The following is a 22,996-nucleotide window of genomic DNA, read 5'->3' as shown; positions in this document are numbered from 1 at the left end:
ATTCGTGTGCATGTGTGTGTGTGTGTGTTTATGTGTGTGTAAATCTTGGTTCTGTCTATGAGAAGTAACTTGAATATTTGTCTCTCTTCTCTGTCTGCTGTCTCCCTCTCCTGCTCCCATTCCCTCTAGACTCATTCCTCTTCCCACCTAACCCTCGTCCTGCTGCCATAACTTATTCAGAGTTTGCACATGAAAGAACACATTCGATCTTTGTCCTATTCAACTTAGCACAGTGATCTCTCTGTCCACTCATTCCCCTGCAGATGACACTTTTGTTCTTTATGGCAGAAAAAAAAACCACCATGCACACATGCCACGTCACATTTGTCACTCTGTCTGTTGGTGACCAGGATCTAGACTGGCTCCATATCTTGGCCATTGCGACTAGTACTGTAATAAACATACATGTTCACATGTCTTTGTGGGGCCCTGGCGTGGAATCTTTCCTGTATATGTTCAGGAGTATTATGTCTGGAAGAAGTGATAGTTTATTTCAGTTGGGTGTCCCCTGTCTTAATTTTGCTGTGCACAGACTACATGGGAGCTGTGGGTCTCAAGGACCAGTTTGGGGATCCCTGGATGGGGAAGTGGCAAGGTAGTGGTCATTCTGGACATCATCTTGTTTCTGGAAGCACTGCCTCCTATTCTTGATCATTATCTTGGGTCCGAATAAGGGTCTTTTCCATGAGACTTCGGCATGGGGCTGAGATTAGGGATAGAGATAGAGCCAAGGCCAACACAAGGATCCTTGCTGATGTGGTGGCCCTCCTTGGAGCACTTTCCCTGTGCCTCAAGGACAGAGGGCCTGTGGAAGTCCAGCTGAGCATTGAACACACCTCCTCCTGCTTGGTAAACCAGAAGGCTTCCCCAGGGTGACTTGAGGGGTAGATAAAGGCATATCAACCAATGCCCTGAGCCAAGGAGAGAAAGTGGCCTGCAAGGAAAGGACATGGCAAACACTGGGCACTGATTGCTCTTTTAGACTCAGCCACAGGAAACCCTACTGAAGACAGGACAGACAGATCCTGACCTCGGAGGGCTCAGAGTCAAGCAGCAAGACATATGCTATCTGGCTTTACATACAAGCAATTGCTTAATTAACATGACCATAGAAATACCAAGGAGGGTGCCTGGTTCTCAGTGCACAAGGACATATAACCAAAGGCCTAGCAGTGACTGCATAGACCTTCTTGTCCAGCCCAAACCAGTTATAGGTGAAATTTGAGGCTCAGAGCAGAGAAGAAAATTATCAGAGGTGGTCTGGTCTGGTTGGTGACTGACATGAAAACCAAAGCCACTTTTGTGCCACCCCAAACCCTGCTTTCTCTGGAGCCAGGATGGATTGACATGTGTAGGGAGGGTCAGGTAAGTCTGCATCTTCATGGACTTGTTCAGACCAAGGGGCTTTTAATGAGGAATACAGTGGATAAGAGACCAAGTGGACTCTGACCACATCCTGCCGAGAGGACCTACAGCCCTCTTCCACATATGCAGGAGCAATCCTAAGCAAGGGTTAATGCCTGAGGGTACCATGTATCCCTGTGTTGTCATTGGAGAGAGTAAACACAAAAGATGCGGTTGGTAAGAAACAAGTCAGCTCTCAGGTAGAGCAGAGCACCACACCTCCCAGCCCCTTTTCTGAAGTCTACTTTCTAGGTGCCTGTGCTAGTCTGCATTAGGGATCTTAAACCGTTTTCCCATGAGCCTTTTCACCTGACAAACTTTATGTGACCTGAATTTACAGATTATAAAATAAGGATGCAAATCAAATATTTACTGAGAGAAAACCATAATAAAATTCACTTTAAAATAATTATTTGATGCATACAATCTTTTAATTTATTAAAGAGGAGAGAGACTTTGCATACCATTAAGACAGCTGGGTATGTTATTCTCACATTAAAATTAAATGTTGGCTGACTATTTGACATTGTACCTTTAATCGAGATTTTGATGTTATAATCATTAACACTAAGGACACTCCCTCCATTAACACCCAGTACAAAAATGGCAGAAGCATTTTTTGGATGACTGCAGAAACCATTGGAAATTCTGTCCTATGTCCAGGCCGAAATTCATTTGATGATATTTAAATGAAACTCAAGTCAGTAATTCAGACGCCAATTAAAATTTTAATGCTTTTTATTATTTGTGTGTGTGTGCGTGCGTGCATGCGTGTGTGTGTGTGTATGTTTGTGTGTGTGTGTGTGTGTGTGTGTGTGTGTGTGCATGCACACATATCACAGCATGTGCACGGAGATCAGAGGATATGTGTTGGGAGTTGGTTCAGAGGACTAAACTTGGGCAGTCAGCCTTGGCAGCAGACATTTTGGCTTCCTGGTGAGTTAAAAACACAAGTTTTTAAAAGCAAGCATCTAACACAATACAATTAAAAGCTATAATAATTCAACACACTAAGGGTGTGATAAGGTAGCCTTAGTTCTCCGTAATTAAGCCATTATGTTCTTCTATTAGAACAGAAAGTATCGCTTGGCAGGGGAGGCGCTGTCACTCATGACACAGTCAGGGTCTCACCCCTCAGGTATTGCTGACTGCATTCTTCAGTGTTGCCCCATAGACCTTCACACTCAGTTACCCATCTCTGCGGGGCCGCAACCCCCATATAAGAAGAAGCTAGTCCGAGTCCTAGATCTAGACTGTGGCCCTGCACCAGTCTGGTCTCTCTGCTTCCCTCTCTTTAATTCCAGCCTCCATACTGTTTCCAGAATGCTCTGGACTGACTGTCTAATGACTGCGTGACCCCAGGCGTGTTACCTAGCAGTTCAGAGCAGTGTGTGAAGGAATGTAACAGTATCCTACAGAGTCTGGGTAGGATTCTGAGTGTCTACCTTAGTGCCTGTCACATTCCCACGTGAACTCCCATCCTGAAATCTACCCTACAATATGAGGATTTTTTCTTCTGCCTGGGTTCAGAGGAATGAACTCAGTCAGCCCTGGCTGCAGGCACCTTGAGCTTCTGAGCCATCCGATCAGCACCAATTTCTAAAGTCAAGCACCTAACACCACATGACTTAAATTCAGAGGATTAGGGTTCGGAGGATCCAGGAACCTGTTGAAGTCTGCATGTGCTACTCACTGTGGTTCTAAAAATGAATGAGACGCAAGTGTAAACAGCCAAGTGTAACACAGTGGAACCGATAGTCGTTAACAAGGGACACAAAGACCGAGGGAGTCACTTGGCACAGGCTTGACCCTGTCTCTCTGGACTCACCACTACCCTTCAGTCTATTCTGGGCTGGCACTAACTATCCAGTTCCCTTTTCCTGATTACATCCCATGCTTCTTCCCTCCCCCTGCCTCTTCTCATTGATCCACTGGCCTGGCCTCGTCTTCCTTATTTTCTAGATGCCCAGCAAGCACCCCCCACTCCCCACTCCCCACTCCCCACTCCCCAGGTGACCCATTAATCACATCATTGTCCTTTATCTATCCTAAACTTTTTGAAAAATGTTTTATTATGAAAGTAAGAAATGTGTGTATGAAACAGTAAAGAAATTTTCTCCCACAAGCCTCATAAACAACCACCATTCACATTGATTTTCTTCTATTTTGTCTCTTCAGTCTCTGTCCCTCTCTTTCCCTCCCTCCCTCCTGTCTGACTGGCTTCAGTTTATCGTGTGCATTTATTTTAGTTGGGCTGTAAGTTACTGACAACAGGAGCGGGCAATTATATAACACAATGTTTTGGACTGGGGATTCTTCTGAAATGGCCAATAGGGTGAAGCCGCTAGGTGCATTTGTTTGGCTTTGGAGCCTGCTTAATTCCTGCTAGGAGGAAACTCTAGGAGGAAACTCTCTGGATTTAAATACCTGGAAGTCCTGGCTCGCTAACCCTTCTGCAGAGTGGCTAAGGAGAGGGACCAAACACAGACCAGGATCCAGCATCTGACTGAGCCCTGGCCCGTGATGTGAAAGTGGATTCTACCTCTTGCTTCAGACTCTCCTGAAACGCAGCCCCAGACCCTGCCAGGTTTCTGGTCTTGCTTTAGGGTAACACCGGTTGATCTCGGTCACTTTAATCCCTTGTAATAGAAAGCGGGTTCTGAGTCTGTCCAGAGGGAGACCGTGAGGTTTTGGCGTTCGCATGCTCTTGCTTAGACTACAACTGAAGAGGCTCTGGGGCAAGGCTTGGAGGGGGAAATAATGGCCAGTTCTGAAAGCTCAGTGTGACTGGCCAGAACAGGTCAGGAGGGGAGCTCACTGCAGGCCACAGGGCAAAGAGAAGCAGCAGGTGCAGAAGGATAAAACAGCAGGAGATGCTCACAGCACCGGGATCCGTGGAGATGGAGAGGCTGTTAGGTCTTTTGAAACAGAATAGAGGCAGCTTCCTGGCGAGGCTGGCGTGGTGTGGGGAGCAGATGGAAGGTGAGGAGCCTGCTCACGGTCTAAGCTCTTTCTTCAGGCATGGCGGACGTTTGTCATTTATATGTCTTTTTTTTTTTTCTTGAACAGGAATGTGACCTTGCAAAGGCCATTTCTAGAATTTAAGATTTCTTAGGAAGGTTTATTGTGAGACTAAGGAGAAACTCCTTTTGACTTCTGATGAGAAGTTTGGGAATCGATTCGAAGCAGGGCTTTGTAACTTACAGACTTGTACATGTACAAAACACTGACCTGGGCTGGGGCTAAGAAACCTCCTGTTTTGGGAGCAGCAAAGAGAGAAGAGGGGAGAAGCTGGAGAAGAGAGGAGGCGAGGGAGGAGGGGAAGGGTAGTTCCCAGCCTAGATACACCATTGAAAAGAGCTGGAGGGGCGGAGTCTGATGAGTTCATGGGTGTCAATGAGGACAGGAGGAGCTGGAGGCCAGAAGGCCAAGTGTCTGGCCAAGATGGTGACTGGATTCAGCACCCATATGGCACAACGGGTAACAACTGTCAGTCACTACAGTTCCAGGGGATCTGGCCTCCCTGGGCACAGCATGCATGGTCTATAGATACTCATGCAGCAAAATATCCACACGCATAAAATAAATCTCAAAAGATTGAAAACAACAATGCAGGCAGTTACACGGTAAACATCGGGTCTGTAGCAGGCCCCTTGCTAAAGACCCCATGTGGGGTGTGTTTCATTACCTCCAAAATGACCTTACCATAGAGATCCTGTTCTTATAACAGGTTCTGTGGCTAAAGTTACCTAAGATAACTGTTGTCGACCACACAGATGTTCAGTGGTTAAATCTAAAGTCCTGTGTTCTTTGAACCAAGAAAACGTAACAATGCCCATCAGGGGGTCACATGGGAGCTGAGGCTCCCAAGTCTCCATGTAAGGCTCTCGTCACCCATTTGAACGCTACTCTGCCAAGCTGGAAGGCTTTGGAGAGAAACGTGTCACATGAAAGGGTACAGGCAAGACACCTGCATCCCCAGGCCTGGCCGTCCACCAGCTGTCAGGCAGGACCTGTAGCTGCCGGCATGCTTTTATTGCAAATGAGATAGCATAACCTTTGACAGTCATATGGGAATGTTTGTGTATTGCAGATAAGAGAGTAACTCATAAATGAAGCGTGTACGTGGCAGACATCTTTGTGGACCCTAAAAATGCCATATGGATGTTTTCTTGTTATCAGTGTTGACATCATTCAGCTGATGATGTACACAGGGAACTTACCATAGTCCTCCTTACAGAAACACGCTCCCTAGAAAATCTAATGGCAACGGAGAACATATTCTGAGTCAAATTATGTGTCCCTACGACACCCATGCCTGAGCACCGGGACGGTGCCAGGGGAGCTTGTGGAGTTACTGCAGTGTTCAGTGACCTCATTCGCCAGGCGTCTTCAGCATTGGCCACTGTGCCCAGTGCTGACACCAGGCTTCATGTTCAGCCTTGGAGAACCTTCGCTTCTCAGAGCACAGTTGAGAGATACGTAGGGACCTGACGACAAGCCCAGAACAGAAATCTAGCCACCAACATCTGGAAGAGAAAGGGCTCACCCCCAAAGCCAGCTCCCCAGCCATTGCTCATACCTTCTCCAAATAGGATCGCTCCAAGGGCCTTCCAAGTCAGGGACTGCAGAGATGGCTCAGTGGGTAAAGTGCTTGCTGTGTGAGCAATGGGGTTCTGAGTTCCCATCCCTAGCTCGAACTTAAAAAGCCACACACAGTGGTGCACAACTTGTAATCCCAGTGCTGGGAGTGCAGAGACAGGAGGATCCCTGGGGTCTGCTGGCCAGCCAGTCTAGCCAAATCTATGTACTCCAGGTTCAATGAGAAACCTTGTTTTGGAAAACGGGAAGTTTGAGATGCAAATGAGGAAGAAGCATGATGTCAACCTCTGGCCTCTACGCTCACACACACTGGAACCTACGTGCCACGTGCACACCTACTCAAGACAAAATGCAAACATCTCCTTCTTCAAATGATAGCCTTTCCATTCTAGCCACCGGCTGCCATCTCCCCCACCCCTATGTCCTGCAGAACTGTCCTTCTGATGAATGTGTCCTTCATTCATCCATTGTTGTATTGTTGCGTTGTTACCAGCTGGCTTCGTCTTAATCATAGGTTGTGCCCACCCCTCCCCCAATCCCTAGCCATCTGTGACCTCTCTACAAGACGAGATAATGGGAGATCTCATCAGCTGGGCAGTAGCCCCATCTTGTTCCAAAGAAGGCAGAAGGGACCTCTGTTTCATTCCTGGAGACCCACATGTTGATTTTAATTCACTTTTCATTTTGCCGTGCCCGCTATCTCTTCACGGAGAGCATGCATCTTTTGACAATCAGACTGGTCTCTCACACTCTCACCGTCCACCTTTGAGGATCTGTCTGACTTCTCTTGGTATTATAGTCAGGGACAGGGTCTGGCTGGATCCAGAGTGAAGGGCTACTGTCCCAACACAACTCTGCCTCCTCTGAGGCTGGCTGCTTACGTATCCGCCTTGTACCTTTCTTTTACTTCGGTGACTCCAAGTCACATCAGTGACTGGGCGTTGGCAGACTTGGGGGAAAGATGAGCTCACTAAATGCAGTTGTGACTGGATCAGAGGCCAGGAGTCCAGAGGAGGGAGCTAGGTCCTGGAGCATCCTATTGGCTATTTCTGCATAGCTATGCCTAACACACACCCGACATAGACACAGTAGAGGAGGGAGGATACGTCTTGGCTCACTCTTTCAGAGGATTCAGTCCATGGGTCACTTAGTCTCGTGTTCTCCAGAGCACAGCATGGTGCCAGGAACTTGTAGTGGGCAGAACTCTTATCTCTTGACCTCATGGTGGTCAGGAGAGAGGGGGTGGGAGGGAGATAGGACCAGGGGCAAGATGTTATCAAGGACGTGCTCAAGTGAATGACTTCCTCTCTGTAGACCCCACCTGCTAACGTTTTCGGAATTTCAAAATACCACCACTCACTGGGGACCCAGGCGTCGACACCTGAGTCTGTGAGGGGCATTTGGCGTTCAAACCATAGCCGGTGTTTGGCAGCTTCCAGAAGGCATCAGCTGCAAAGAGAAGCTACAGGCGGCGTGTGGAATAGTGGAACACGCACCGGCCTAGAACAGAGGGGCTCAGGAATCCTCTTCACACACTAAGTCCTGTTTACTCTGTGACCTTGAGAAAGTCTGTAGTGCTTGAAGGACATATTTTTGTGAAGTTTGCCATGTAAACCTGGAAAGCAGCATCACCCTCTAGTCTGGTCTGCCTGTTTGGTTAAAATGTGTTTCTTATCCACTCAAGGTTGAGAGGCCAATCTTTTTATTTACAAAGATGTTTTTCCTCACCTTATTGTAAATACAGTAATAGGTAATAACAAGAAATGAGAAAATAGAGATCAGTGGTTCTCAACCTTCCTCAGGCTGAGACCCTTTGATACAACCCCCCCCCCGTTGCGGTGACCCCCAAGCATAAAATTACTTTTGTTGCTATTTCATAACTGTAACTTTGCTACTGTTATGAATTGTTATGAATTGTAATGTAAATATCAGATAGGCAGGGTCTCTGATTTGCAACCCCTGTGAAAAGGTTGTTTGATCCCCGTATGGGTCTCCGCCCACACATTGAGACCCACTGACAATAGAAGGGGATCAGAACAATCTCTTTAAGATTCTTACCCGGAAAGAGCACTCTTGTGATTAAATGTCCCTACAGGTTCAGAGCTGAAGGTTTAGTCCCCAGCTGGCTTCGCTATTTTCAAAAGATATGAAAACTAGGAGTTACTGCCTGGCTAGTGGAAGGAAGTCACTAGAGGCCTGTACTGCAGGCTGTATCTTATCTGCGGGCTCCTTTGTCTCTCTCCCTGTCATCTACATGAACTCACTAGAGTCCAGAACCAACAGATCTGGCTCACCACAGACTGAAAGCCCTTAAACTGTGAGACAACCCAAATCATTCCCCCTCACAGACAAAACATCCAAACAATGCAGCTATCAACATCTCGTGGATGGCCCTTGTCATCCACTGAACAAGCAAGTCAGGTCCCTGCAGCTGGGAGCAGGACCTCTCTTCTGTCTTCTCACTCCCCTGGCTTTGCTGAGGGTTGCTGGTGAGGAACCAGTTTAAGAGGAAGCCTCCCCACTGTGGTTGCTGCCAAAATCCTGTTAGCAAATCTGGTGAGTTGTGGGCTCAGCGAGCACCCGTAGGTGTCTTTTTCCTTCACCGGGAAAGTGCTTACAGGGCGTGTGTGTTTACTGCTTGTCACTCTCTAGCCTGTGCTTGCTGAGGGCACCTGCTGCTGACTCTGGCACCGGAAGAGTATCTGCTCATGGTTAATGGTCTCGGACTGAATGAATGAGGACTGTAGCCTCATACAGAACTGGAAGCACCTGGTGAATCTTTGCATCCTGTGGACTGAGTGGGTGAGCTCCAGGAAGGCCAGATTCTTCAGTACTCTCCAACCAGCCTCCTAGATCTAGCTGCGGCTTCCCCTTGACTCTAGTGTGGAGAATGATAGCTAACTCCATTTTTATTGCTCCTCTGTCACTTCAGGCATGCTCTCAGCCCATGGGTCTTATCACAATGGCCAACACAGTCCGCAGCATTCTTTCCTAGCCAACACATTCCACACTGCTCTCTCCTGATTCAGTATTAACAGTCAAACTAACTAGACAGCAAACCCACTCCTTTCCTATTCCAGAGCTATTCTATTTCTGGAACTGTATTAGTCTATTTCGTGTTGTTATTACAAAATAGCCTTTGCTGGGTACTCTTTGGAAAAAGAAATCTGTGTATGTAGTCCATTAACTGCAGCTGGATCAAATCAAAGCGATGGCGTCATGGAGGGATTGCTCACCAGAGTCAGAGATCACGCACCAAGGCAGGAAGCAGAAAGCAGCTCAGGGCTCCGGCTCCGGCTGTTGCTACAAGATGCTTTTGTGAGGACGAACACCAGTCCAAGGGGTGTGCTCCCAATCACCTCCCATAGGTACCACGTCTTCACGGTCTCCCCACCTCAATAAGGGCACACTGCAGACCAGCTTTCAAAAAGTATAAGCCCTTGGGGGTCAACCACAACCAAATGACAGTGACTACTTTAGAGTGACGCTGAGTGGGTCTTTCTGGTAAAGCCCACTGCATTCCCATATCAGTCAGGACCATGAATCTGGCTACAGTCTGCCACTCTGTCCTCAAGGTGAGCGTTGGTGCTGTGGGTAGCATCTGCAGACTGAAGGCAGTAATTTCAGGAGGGCTTGCTGAGATCTGGGCCTCTGGGGGTGTAGTGGACCCCACTAGGCCAGGTTAGGGTTGCTAAGCAGGCTTCCCTGTGCAGTGCCCTGACTGTCTCAATTCTTCTTTACAACTGGGAAGAGGCCCGTTTCCTTCTGGGATTTTTGCGTCCTGCTGGGAAGTACATTTTCTATAGCTTTTCCCCATCTTGCTATAAAGTACCTTCTACTGTGTCTCTAGTGGTAAACATGGTATGCTCCAATTCTCCCCAGGGTTTAGGTGGGATTCAAGTCACCAGTAGCAAAAGGTCCCTCCCTGTGTAAGGAGCTGCCAGTTATCTGTCAGCAGTCACCAGAGCTGAGGGCTCCAGGTGAACAAGGGACAAAGGTCCCACGGATTTCCATGGACTTCATCTGTCCTCAAGGCTCTCAGCTGCAGACCCTGTGCGTGCATACCAGCACCATTGTTAATGTTTTAGTAAAGCCGTACTGGGGATTGGTTCCAAGATGCCCCCAGCCCCACCTCACTGATGCTACATTCTGTGGATGTTCAATTCCATGATTGAAAATGCTGTGATGTTTCTGGATAACCTCTAGTTGGCCTCCCAACTGCTGAAAAGCATGCCTGAAAGACCAATAATGAGGATGGGTGCTGTGCAAATGGTTGTCAGACTGCATTGTTTCAGGAATAACAACGGCACGTCTACATGCTCAGCAGAGACACCATTATTTAATATTGCTAATCACTGGCTGGTTTAATCTGCTGAGGCGAAGCCTGGGGATCTGGAGGGCTGATTCCGTTCCTAATGGATCAGCGGTGAGATCTCAGTCTTGGAAAAACTGAACACATCAAACTGCTTGACACTGGGGTGAACAAGACCTTTGAAGCTACTGGAATGGGGAGAGCTATTTTGCATACAGGAGGATGTGAAGGACCCGGGGCAGGGCTGTATGAACTGAATTACAGATAGGTCTTCCAGAATTTCTGTGCTGAACCAATTTGGATGACAATAAGGAAAGAGAACTTTGGGAGGCAGTGAGCTCAGAAGGGCTACTCTCCCAGAGGAGGTTGATGCCTTCCTGAGAGGCTCAGGAAAACTCCCTAGCTCCCTCTGCTGCTTGAGGGCATTGCAAGAAACCAGCCTCTGGCATTGGAAGAGAGATACCACCAGAAACCAGCTATCTAACCTTGGAATGACGACTGACCACTCAACCCATGGCATTCTTGTTATAATTGGGCCAAGGCATTAAGTCCTAGTAGACATAGGGCCAAGGCATAGACAAAGGGATGGAGAGAGAGAGAGAGAGAGAGAGAGAGAGAGAGAGAGAGAGAGAGAGAGAGATTTGAAGATGCCTAGACACTGCAGACTGAGAGAAGAGAAAATGAAATGGAAGCAAGAGACTGTGGGCCAGAGAATGGGAGTTGATACTGAGCGATATTATAGGCCCATGGTGTTTAAGATTTAACCTGAAAGCTGTGGTGGGGTCTCCTTGGCAATGTTGTCATAGATTCCTAGGAGGCATAGTTGTGATTTAATAAAGATATTTTAATATGGGCTGGGACAGGAGGTTTAAGGGCAAGAGAGGTGCTTAGGAAGAAATTAGACCCATTCAAGAGCATGGATATGGGCTTCTCCACAGAGAACTACCTTGTTGCTATGGTAAAATATTCAACGTTGGATTCCTTATAAAAGAAAGAGGTTTATCGCCTCACGTTCTGGATTTCTAAGGAGTCTTTACCAATGTCAGCTTCCAGTGAGGGCCCTCAGAGCAGATGTCAGGTGTCAGGGATACATGGGGTTAGATGGGAAGAAGGGGGGCAGAAAGACAGAGAGAGACAGAGAGACAGAGACAGAGAGAGAGATGAGAGAGAGAGAGAGAGAGAGAGAGAGAGAGAGAGAGAGAGAGAGAGAGAGAGATCACAAACTTCAGAGGGAGCCAGAGACCATAGAGGGCACAGCTCACTCATTTATAATGGTCTACTCTGAGGAAATGGACCCACTCACGCTAGGTCTGATCCATTCCGAGGGATGAGAATTAACCACATTACCAGGCTTGCTTCTTAAAAATCCACCACCTTTGAGTAGTATTTTAGCATGTGAATCTTTGGAGATGAAACCACATCCGGACTACAGGGATGCTCTTTGGTTCGATTTTACAGTTAGCAATTGCAAGACTGGAGAGATTCTCACTGGTTAAGAACATTAACCAGTCTTGCAGAGGACGAGAGCTCCATTCCCAGCACCCAATCTAGCAACTCACAAATCCCTGTAACTCTCCCTCCAGAGTTTCAGGTGCTCTATTCTGGCTTGTGTGGGCACCTGCACTCAGGTGCGCGCGCATGTGTGTGTGTGTGTGCACGCACGCGCGCGCACACACACACACACACACACACAAAATAAGTGCCTATGTTTATTATATAGCAAGTATTGTTTAATGGTCAGTACACATAATTCTTCCCAAGTCTGCAAAGCAAAGTGTCATAGCCCCATTTTACAGAGAGGGAGAGGGAAAAAAAAAACAGGACTTTAAAAAGAGGACATGGGTTTAAATCCACAGTCTGCCACTAACATGATTATTTAAGCTTCTGGAAGCAGGTTTTTGAGGTGCTGCTTGGAACTTGATGCCAACAGGGCAAACCAAATTAAATGAAAGCTCCTCTAATGGTATTACTTGCCCATTTGGATGATCTCCATGACAGCCGACTTTTCGTAAACACTTGATAATGCCTTCGGATCCAAGTTAGGTAATGAGAGATGCCTGACAACTGGTACTACACAGTGGAAGAAGCCCCTGTGAGTTGTCCTGTTACTTACAGATATGTGCCATGGCACATACCTGCTATCTCCTACCTCACAGATAGATAGATAGATAGATAGATAGATAGATAGATAGATAGTAGATAGATAGATGGATAGATGGATAGATAGTAGATAGATAGATAGATGATAGAGGATAGATAGAAGATAAATAGATGGATAGATAGTAGATAGATAGATGATAGATAGAGGATAGATAGTAGATAGATGGATAGATAGTAGATAGATACATAGATAGATAGATAGATAGATAGATAGATAGATAGTAGATAGAGGATAGATAGATAGTGGATAGATAGATAGATAGATAGATAGAGGATAGATAGATAGTAGATAGATAGATGATAGATAGAGGATAGATAGTAGATAGATGGATAGATAGTAGATAGATACATAGATAGATAGATAGATAGATAGATAGATAGATAGATAGATAGTAGATAGAGGATAGATAGATAGTGGATAGATAGATAGATAGATAGATAGATAGAGGATAGATAGATAGTAGATAAATAGATAGAGGATAGATAGTAGATATATAGATGGATAGATAGTAGATAGATAGAGGATAGATAGATAGTAGATAGATAGATGATAGATAGAGGATAGATAGATAGATAGAGGATAGATAGATAGATAGATAGATAGATAGATAGAGGATAGATAGTAGATAGATAGATAGATATAAAGGATAGATAGAGAGGATAGATAGATAGATAGATAGATAGATAGATAGATAGAGGATAGATAGATAGTAGATAGATAGATAGATAGATAGATAGATAGATAGATAGAAAGATAGATAGATAGAGGTAAATGACCCGAGCTGGAGTTAATTCGTGTGGAGAACTATTGTGGTACAGCTTCGTTTTGGGGTAGCACCTTGAGAGGTTTCATCATACATACATGCTGCCCCTTGTGTCTCATTCCCTTGCTACACTGTAAGCTCACCAAGGAAACAGTGCTTCTAAATTCCTCTCTCCATCTTCATGGCACCCGCCTGGTTTGATGATGTTTGTGTGACTCAGGAGAGAGACATGATGATTTCCTTCAGAAAGGGTTGGGACATCACGGTACAAGAGAAAACGGAGGCTTTGAGAACTCAGACCCAAGACTGAAGACATGGGGCTGAAGGTCAGTGGCTTGTAAAGAAAGATTTGGAGCTGAGAGAATCTGAGAGCATGGGCTCCAGAGAAAATAGGCAAAATGTTCCTGAGTGTTGACACAGGAGAGTTGTCCTTGCATGGAGCCCAGCCTGAGAGGGATATTTACATGTGAGTGATTTGGAGAGGGAATGAGCCCAGAAGAGCCCAGTAAATGGGAAGGGAGCAGGCCTCAGAAGGGAAGAAAAGAAAGCAAGAACTGGACCAAAGGTCCAGTCTCTGGGAGTGTAACTCACAACTCCCCATGGAGACAAGGGGACTGGCCCTCACACACAGGTCCGTCACTGGCTGAAGTGTGGGTAAGTGTTGAGGAAACTCTTGGCTTTGCCTCTGTGGACCAAATACCTCCAGTACCCCGAGTCTTGTTTATAAGAAGCACAGATTCAGGCAATGAGAGCACCCAGGAGCCCAGCAATGGTGACAGATGTTCCAGAGCACCCATTATTATTGGTCTGGGACCTGACCGTTTATCAGTTCCGCCGCGCTGATGTAAGTCTCTTCAAAGCCATGATCAAATGCATGGTCCTCGTCTGTGAAGCAGAAAGGGCGTGCATTTTCCTGCTTACATCACAGCATGTTTGCAAAATCAAAAGGCGGCGTGTGTAGATCCCTGCCGACAAGATGTTATGCAAAAGCAGAAGCTGAGCGCACCTTTCCCTCATCCACATGGAATCTACATTAGCACTCGGGCCTCTCCAAGCTCCTGTCTCGCAGGCATCAGCGCTGACAGCCTTTGAAAGGAGCTTGTTCACATTAAGAAGAAAGCAGCCATTCTTCTAATGTTGATAAATTTTGCAGCGGTTTCTTTAATATATACCAGCCGCCTTGAAACACATCTAATTAGGCAGCAGATAGCTGACTGGGACTGCAGTTGGCTTTGATGTGCTCATCAGTGTTGGGGAGGAGGTATTGGGAAGCTAATCATAATAGGACTTAGCTCTTATAAAATACCTTTTATCTTCAAAGCGGTTTACAACCACTAATTATTACAAGAATTAGGGTGAATAGCAACCGTCTTGGTGAGACCTGAAGCCATTAGCAAGGGCCTTTAATGTATCTTATAATAGATCAGGGGAGAGTGCAGGGGGGTGTTTAAGAACAGCTGTCCGAACCTGGAAGAATTATTTTATAGAGGTAAGACAGCTGTTCCCTGTCTCCCTGGAGGCTAGAACATGGAAATTGGACCTAATTTGAGGAGAAAGGATGCCTACTGGAGGATTGCATAAAGCTATGACAGGCTGCCCGGGGAAAGATGGTCTTTATCAAAGGTGCCTGTACACACCTGACCCCTTCAGGGGCCGGTCCCTTGCTGGTGGTGGTGGTCTGAGGTCACTTCACTGTGTTCTGTCTAGCTGGAGAGTCCGTGTCACTTAATCAATCTTGATTTTTGACTCTTCATGTGTTTGCTCTCTTTCCCTCTTTAGATAGGGGAGAGCAGGCACGTGAATATATATATATACATATATATATATATATTCTACCTCTCTATGTATCTATATATCTCTCTCACTTATATACAGATACATATGTACAGGTACACATATACATATACATATACACATACATATTCATTTTGGGGAGGTTTGGGAAGCACAGCCTTGCTGGAGGAGGTCCAGTCCATCGCTTTGTGATTGACAAGTCTTCCCCACTTCCGGTTTTCTCTTTCCGCTTTGTGCTTGCTCGTGGTTTAAAAGATCTGAGCTCTCAGCTTCTTGCTCCAGCTGCCACACCTGCCTCTTGCTACCGTGCACCCCCACCATGACGAATTCTTATCCCTCTGAAATTATAAGTGAAAATAAACTCCCATTTCTGTAAGTTGCCTTGGTCATGGCATTTCATCCCAGCAACAGAATGGTTATTAATGGATACAATATTACATATACATATATATGTATGTATAGATACACACACACATATATATGTATATGTATATGTGTGTGTATATATATACATATATGTATATATGTATATATATATGTGTATATATATATCTGCCTTTTGGAAATGCAATTGAGGAGGAGGAGGAAGCCAGTTTGATATCAGCAACAGTAATAGTGATAACGGCCACCTCTGGTCAGGTAGTAGCCTGGAGAACTTGTGGAAGATCTGGTGAAAGAAATCAGCTTGTGGAGTCCCCCAAACAAATGCAAACCCATGTGTAGCAAACCCCTTCTTTCTCTTTGATGGTAGTTTTTCTTCCCAGCTCTGCCTGCCCTGTCTCCTGCACTTTACAGATGGGAAACGGGAATCGTGAAGATGTCACCTAACTCCTTTAGTGTCACACAGATAGGCAGTGGTGGAGGCAGGACCTGGGGTAGCTCGGCTCAGGTGGTGATGGTCACTTCACACTTCATTCTCTCCCTAGCAACAAAGCAGGGTGTGTGTGTGTGTGTGTGTGTGTGTGTGTGTGTGTGTGTGTGTGTGTGTGTGTGTGTGTGTGTGTTATGTTGTTTGGCAAGAGTTGCCTGCCTTCAGCCCTGACAGCTCTAAGGTTGTCATTGGGAACTTGGGGTCCCACTGCCCGTGGGATTCTCTTCCCACTGAAACCTGGATTGTTCAAGAGATTTGAATGGCTCTCAGGGAAACTTTGGACTTTGATCTCCTATCTGCTTGCTACAGAAGGGATTCGAGAGGAATCAGTGTGATTTAGAGGTGCCTTCAAATTGGCAGCAGGTACAGTGTTGAGAGAAATACCAGCTGAAGCCAGATTAGGAGAGACATTCACTTTAACCCCTCGGGAGGGCTTTAGGTTTGATCTACAAACTTTCTGATTGCACACTTAAGCTGCTAGAATTACTCTGGGTTCCTGGGAAATCTCCCCAGAAATGCTTAAGGACTGGATAATTTCCATCTGGATGGGAAGTGTTTACAGGGAATTATTCTGGAGGAAAAGAATGGTTTAGAAACTTAGCTGCAGACAGGTACAAAGTATGCTCAGCTAAGGGAATTAACTCAGTGATAGGGTGTGCTTAGCATGGGCAAGGCCTTAGGTAGGTTCAGTCTCCAGTCAGGAAGAAAGAAGGAAGGAAGGGAGAGGGAGGGAGAGAAGGAGGAAAGAAGACTGGGAAGGGGGAAGAACTTAGCTTATCTTTTTTGTAACTGTATTGTCTCCTGGTCTAATAAAAAAAATCTTTCCATTTCAAAAATGTACGCATGTGTGCGTACACATGCCACTGTATGGGTGTGGAGGTCAGAGGATAGATTTGTGGCGTCAGTGCTCCCCTGCCTGCCACCTTTACCTGGGTCCTGGGAATTGAACTCCAGTTAGCACACTCTCATGGCAGTGCATGGGGTGAGCTACCTCACCACCTCCTCCAAAGGAAAATCATGGAGACATCTATCTCCAAGGTGAAGGCTTCCTTGGGCTCCATCCATGTGGGAGATAGCTGAGTGTAGGACAAGGTTCCACTTTACTTTTGTTATTGTGTTCCCCATTGCCTTTAGAAAACCCACACAAGCTGTGCAAAGACTTTGAATCAGTGCACGGGCTTCAGGGGCAGGGAGAGAAGGTCGGATGCCAGTAGATACGTGGCCTTCTGTGGGACCTCTGCCCTGCTTCTGTATGCTTACCTGTGGGTCACAATTCCTTGGGGGGGGGGACATACATCAGATATCCTGCATACCAGATATTCGTTACAATTTATAGCAGTAGCAAAATTACAGTTATTAAGTAACAATAAAATCATTTTATGGTTGGGGGTCGCTGTGAGGAGCCGTATTAAAGGGTCGCAGCATTAGGAAGGTGGAGAAACACTGGGTTAAGGGCTACACAGTCTGGAAGTTTCCACAGGGAAATTGCTTCATTTTCAGCTGTTTTTTTTTTTCTCCTTGACAGAGTTGAATGTCAAAGACTCAGGGTTCTCAGTTAAATACAGTAGACTAGTGGAGGTGCATGGCTAGTGGACCACAACACCAGCTGCTCTGTCAGAGGACCCACGTTTGCTTCTCAGCACCCACATGGCCCCTCATAACCACCTGTAACTCCAGTTCCAGGGCATCCAATGTCTTCTTCTGGCCTCGATGAACACTGCACACCTGTAGTGTACAGACATACATGCAGACAAGGCAACTATACACATAAAATTATATATACATATATGCACACAGTACACTACGCTGTATTATTTAGGCCTGAGGAAACAGAATAAGACTGTGGCCCCAACACAACAATAATTCCCCATTTTCTTCCCCCTCCTTCTCCATACACTCACTGAGTTATTGACATACAGGAAGCTGCATGCCTTTGAAGTCTGTACCTTGATAAATTTTGACATAGTTGTATTTGATAAATTTTGACATAGTTGTATGCGTATACATACGTGTGTGTGTGTGTGTGCATGAATGGCATCAGTGTTTTATATGTGGGGGATCTCCATCCAAGTAAACATGGGAAGTATTAAAGAATATGTGTGCACTGAATAGCTGTGAACTTTTCCCATCGTTTTCCCCTAGACAATACAGTGTAAGGACTGTTCGCATAACACTTACACTGTAACGGGTGTTATAAGCCATGTCTAGACGGCCTATAGTAGGATACAGGTGTGGTGATACACGTCTGCGCTCCCAGCACATGGGAGACGGAGGCAGAAGGATTATGAATATGAGGTCAACTTGGGTTACACTGTGAGGCCCTGTCTCTAAATAAATACAATATGTGGTACAATACTTATATATTATGTATAGACACAGCCCCATTTTATATAAGGAACTTGAGCTCTCACAGATTTTTGAGCATAGTGACGAATCTGGGGCAAGAGTTCAGGGATGCTGAGAGACCGCTGTGGATCAATGAATAAGTCACTATAAACCTTGGATTCAGATATCACTCTCACGGAGTGAAGGCAGTGGTCATGTTCGCCTCTACCCTAGATCTCCCCTCGCCTCTTTCTCATTCCTCCACACCCTACAGCATTTTCCTATTAGGACCGTCTCCATTTTCCATAAAACGTGATCAAATGCAATAATAAAGTTGGACAAACAACTGTAAATAAATGTGTGTAAGGGTAGCGGGGGTCGTGTGTCCTTCCTCGGTTTCCTGTGTTTGTTTGATTATTTTGAAATGAATCCATGCTGGTCACTCAAGATCCAGTTCATCCCCTAGTTGTACTGCAATTTATGCATCTATCTCCTTCAGAGGGGTGGTTGTGTAAGTTCAGAGTTTGTAGGGCATCCTGTGGCCTGCCTCCCTGTGTATCCATCCGTCTCCTTCAGTGTTGTGGGTTTTTTTTTTTTAAGTCCACCTCCTTTCAATCTCCATGCGTTTCTTCCCTTCCCTCTTGATTCTCTCTCGTTCGATGGACTGGCTGATCTATCACTTCAGATCACACTGATCCTGAGCGCCGATAGCTAGGAGCCGGTTGCTAAGAGATGTCAAGGACGTGCCAGCGACCAGCTCTGCACCTCGTTTTTCTCCCCTTCTGCTCTTTTTTCTGTCTCACTCCACCCTCGTCACATGTCTGTTTCCCACCTCCCCTGTTCAGGTTCTGAAGATAAAGAAGTCCACAGGTCTGATGGCCACCCCAAGTGGAAGAGAAGACTCCAGCTCCCGGGCACCCTGTCATGGGGGGCAGGGAAGTGAAGCCTGTGTGGAGGAGCTGGACCACCCAGAGAGGCTGGAGGCGGAGGTGCCGGACCAGAGTGTCATGTGGAAGAAAGCACAGGAATTCTTCCAGACCTGTGACTCCGAGGGCAAGGGCTTCATTGCTAGGACAGACTTGCAGGTGAGGGGGTCCCCACTTGGAGCTGCGCGTGGGCTGCCTGGCAGGAGTAGCCTCTCCAGAAAAGACCTCCACATCTTTGCTCTGGAGGGGTTGTCAGTACGCACTGTGTAGGGAACCTGGTCTCTGTTCATTCCGTGCTCAGCTCTTACCTGCTGTTGGGCTCTTTGCCTTCCCTGATTCCGTGACACCCAAGACTATAGGATCTGGTGAGGGTAACATGACGGAACAAACATAACACAGGTGGCTGGGGCTCCATTGATACAGTACCTGTCTGGCCAGCATTCATTAGGCCCCAGCTTCGATCTCTAGCACCACATAAACCTACCTAAATGGGGTGCGGTGGCACATACGGTAAACCCAGCTACCTAAGGAAGTTGAGGCAGGAGAACTGTTGGTTCAGAGACAGTGGGTACCTCAGTGAGATCTGGTCTCAAAAGTAAAATTAAAACGGTTCTGGGGATATAGCTCACTATTAGAGCGATTCCCTGGCATCTCTAAGTCAAAGGGTTCAAATATTTCAAAATTACCAAAGGATGAAACTACAAAATAAAAAAGGTCGCTTATGAAATGCCTCTTAACCTTTATGTAATTTCTTGTGTGTCACTATGACTCTTCCTTTGATCATTTTTCGGCCCCTTTAAACATAAAAGACCGTTCTCACTTCACTGTCCATACAAACCTAGGCAACGGCCAGGTTCAGCATCGGGGTGGCGTGCACTGGACAGTCCTACCTTGTTCCCCCATCCTCTCGACTGCTCCTGAGAATGAAATGGTTTGTTCCCAGAGGTTGATGAGACCTCATCTATACCAAGCGATCTATTAAAGCCAAGCACATGACAGCATACCATGGGGCAGAGGCAGAGGTAGCCTCAGCTCTCCCAAGGATGCTCAGAATAGCTGACCCAAAGCACAGGCAAACATCAGGTGCGTTCCAACCGCTGAGGGTGTCCAACGGCGTGGGCACTTCTGGCCCCACCTTCTCCTTCAGTGAGCGTCACTTGGGCATGTGTGAAACTGTGCGACCGTGTGCTTCAGGAAGGTGGCCGCGCCTGAGTGTAAACAATCCTCCCTGGGTTCACACTACCAACAATCTTGGTATCACGCCTGTGTGTTCTTTGTATATAGGTGTGGAGAGCGAAAGGCAGCTTGGGGCTCCAGCCGACCTTGGTGTTTCCTTCCTCATCTTTTCCAGCTGAAGTATAAAGGAAGCTATCGCTCTTCTGCCAGACCCAGCAGGCTGGAGCTGACTAGGGAGGAAGCAAATCTAATCCCAAAGAAAGCGTTGGGATCCGGTTGTTGGGAGCTAGGGAAATTTCATCCCACCTCTTCGGGGGAGGTGTCTTTCATTTCTAATGGAGTGGATATGCACCCTGCTTGCAGAATCAATGCTCTCCTCCCCTGAATTCTCCCCCTGTGGTTCTTGCCACAGCTGGTTTATGGACTGTTCGTGCCTGCTCTGCAGCTGAGCTTCTGTGAGTCCTTGCACATACACTTCCCTCTCCTTCCTTTCTTGAAAAGCCCATTCATATTTAATTGGTTCTTCCAAGTGGCTTTCTCATCAGCCTCTCTTCCCACTTGGTCATGTGTCCTAGATGCCGGCATTTATGCACAGCCAAATGAGGCTTTATGGCTCATCAGCTAAAAGACCACGGGCCCAGTGCTCCCTGCAGGTGTGTCATAGGCTGTCACACCTGCAGACTCTGAGTGTCCACATGTGTGTCCACTTTCCTTCCTACGAAGCCCCGGGCACGCTGCGTGTGTGCCGAGGCTGTCAGTCACCTGCACAGAAGTAGTTTGTGCAGCTGGCCCCTGGGTTCCTGAGGAAGGAGGAGAGCCAGCTGAGAGGTAACAAGTCTCTTGGGGATCCTCACTTGGAGATGGATTGTTAGGTACAGGAGGACTCTTGCTTTGGCCTAAGGCCATTTCACACCAGACAGACAGACGCCAGAGGGAAGTGTCAACAGCTTAGCTACCTCATCCCTCATGCTGTCAGTGGGTGCAGGCTTTAAACCCCCAAAGCCCTCCCCAGTGACCTACCTCCACCCACTAGACCCCACAACCTCCCAAAACAGAGCCATCAGCTAGGGGACCAAGTGTTTAATTCTCATGAGCATGTGGGGGACATTTTACATTCCTATCAGAGCCAATGGGGAGGAGGGATTGTGGGACACTGGGGGTGGGTCACCTGCAGTAAGGAGCATCCTCAGATCTAAAGAACAAAATATGGCTATAACTACTTATAAGAGTAGTTAGTGCTGGGGCCGTGGGATAGGAGGCCTCCATTAAGAAAGACCCGCACATGGGGGCGGGGGCAACATGGCTCAGGAGAGAGGGTGCACAAAGGAAAAGACCAGGAAGCAGTGCCACCAACCTGGCCTCTCCTGGTGGCTCTGTGAACCCCTGTCTCTCCTAGTCTCTGTCCTTTCCTACTACTTTTTAACTGGGGGTGCGGTACCGGGGGTCAAACCTGGGTCCTTGTGTAGTTGAATGTGTATTTACCATTCAACTACATCCTCAGTCATATGTCATACTTTTTATTTTGAAACAGTCTCAGGAAGTTACCTAGGCTGACCTTGAACCTGGGATTCTCCTGCCTCAACCTCCCTAGTGGCTAGGATTCCAGGCCCTACCCACCCTCCTGCTTTGATTTAATGGTTTCCAGATGTCAGGATTTGTGTCTGAACCTTCTCGTCTGTGGTCTCACATCACTTCAGAACACAGCATCCTCTAGGCATTTACCTAGAACTAGGCAGTCCTGGATAGCATTGGTCCTTGATAGTGCTAGGGGCGCCTGCTTTGAAGTCAGAGCTGGGTTTGACTTTTTTGTCTATGTGACCCTGGGGCTGGCAATTTACCTTTAAACTTCATCTTTAAAAAAGGAATAGTAGTATCTACCTCAAGGGGTATTATGTGAATTAAATGCTAATAAGATGTGTACAGGCATATGATTCTCTATAAATTGCATAGAGAGGACTAACATGGTAAGAAAGAGGATACCCCTGCTTTTTGAGGCCAGAGCCAAGCTCTAGGCCCCCATGACCATCAACATGTGGACAGATGCAGTCTGGATTGCTTTCAGAGGCTGCATAAGGAGTTGCCCCTGAGTCTTGAAGAACTGGAAGATGTGTTTGATGCCCTGGATGCCGACAGCAATGGCTTTCTGACCCCAGAAGAGTTCGCCACTGGATTTAGTAAGTTCTGGTGGGTGCTGGGGACCCAGGGCTGGGAGGCTCCCTGCCGCTGTGTAATGTAGTTTCCTGTTCCCTTCAACATGCTTGGACTGTCTGCAGAGCATCTCTGCTTTCCCTTTGTGAGTGCAGAGCCTGGGGTTGTGGTGAGGTAGGCACACGAAAAGAGCCCCCCTTGACCATTAGAACCATGGCATCCTCTGTGCCCATGAACTGTCACTGCTAGGGCTCCTACATGGGAGCTCAGATGTTTGGCATCACCAGAAAACTGTCAGGATTTTCAGCCCCATCTTTCCTGCTCTGAGAGACAAAATAACCTTGCAAAAAGATGTCCTAACTGGATAGCCCAGCTTAAGTCTGGCTGAGTCTTTTGAGTTTAAGAGTCTTTTGCTTTTAGAGACAGCAGCTGTCAGAGACATTTCTAGGTTTAAATAGCACTGTCTTCCTCAAGGTCACAAGCAGGAAAAAGAACTAAGGCCTAGGAACATGAT

The 22,996-nt window shown here is 46.8% G+C and overlaps 1 protein-coding gene across 1 annotated transcript in view; it reads left to right on the top strand.

Annotated features, from left to right (window-relative positions):
* Nucleotides 1–22,996, top strand: part of Cracr2a (calcium release activated channel regulator 2A) — an 87,998-nt gene that overhangs the window by 3,635 nt on the left and 61,367 nt on the right. The window contains exons 2-3 of the mRNA XM_032905609.1: nt 19,078–19,317; nt 22,397–22,508. Of these exons, the coding sequence (XP_032761500.1) occupies nt 19,078–19,317; nt 22,397–22,508 (352 nt within the window). The remainder of the gene's footprint in view (nt 1–19,077; nt 19,318–22,396; nt 22,509–22,996) is intronic.

The sequence above is a fragment of the Rattus rattus genome, chromosome 6 (assembly GCF_011064425.1).
Source record: "Rattus rattus isolate New Zealand chromosome 6, Rrattus_CSIRO_v1, whole genome shotgun sequence".
Lineage (NCBI taxonomy): Eukaryota > Metazoa > Chordata > Mammalia > Rodentia > Muridae > Rattus > Rattus rattus.
Note: the sequence above shows the minus strand (reverse complement) of the source record. Positions and strands in the feature narration are given on the sequence as shown.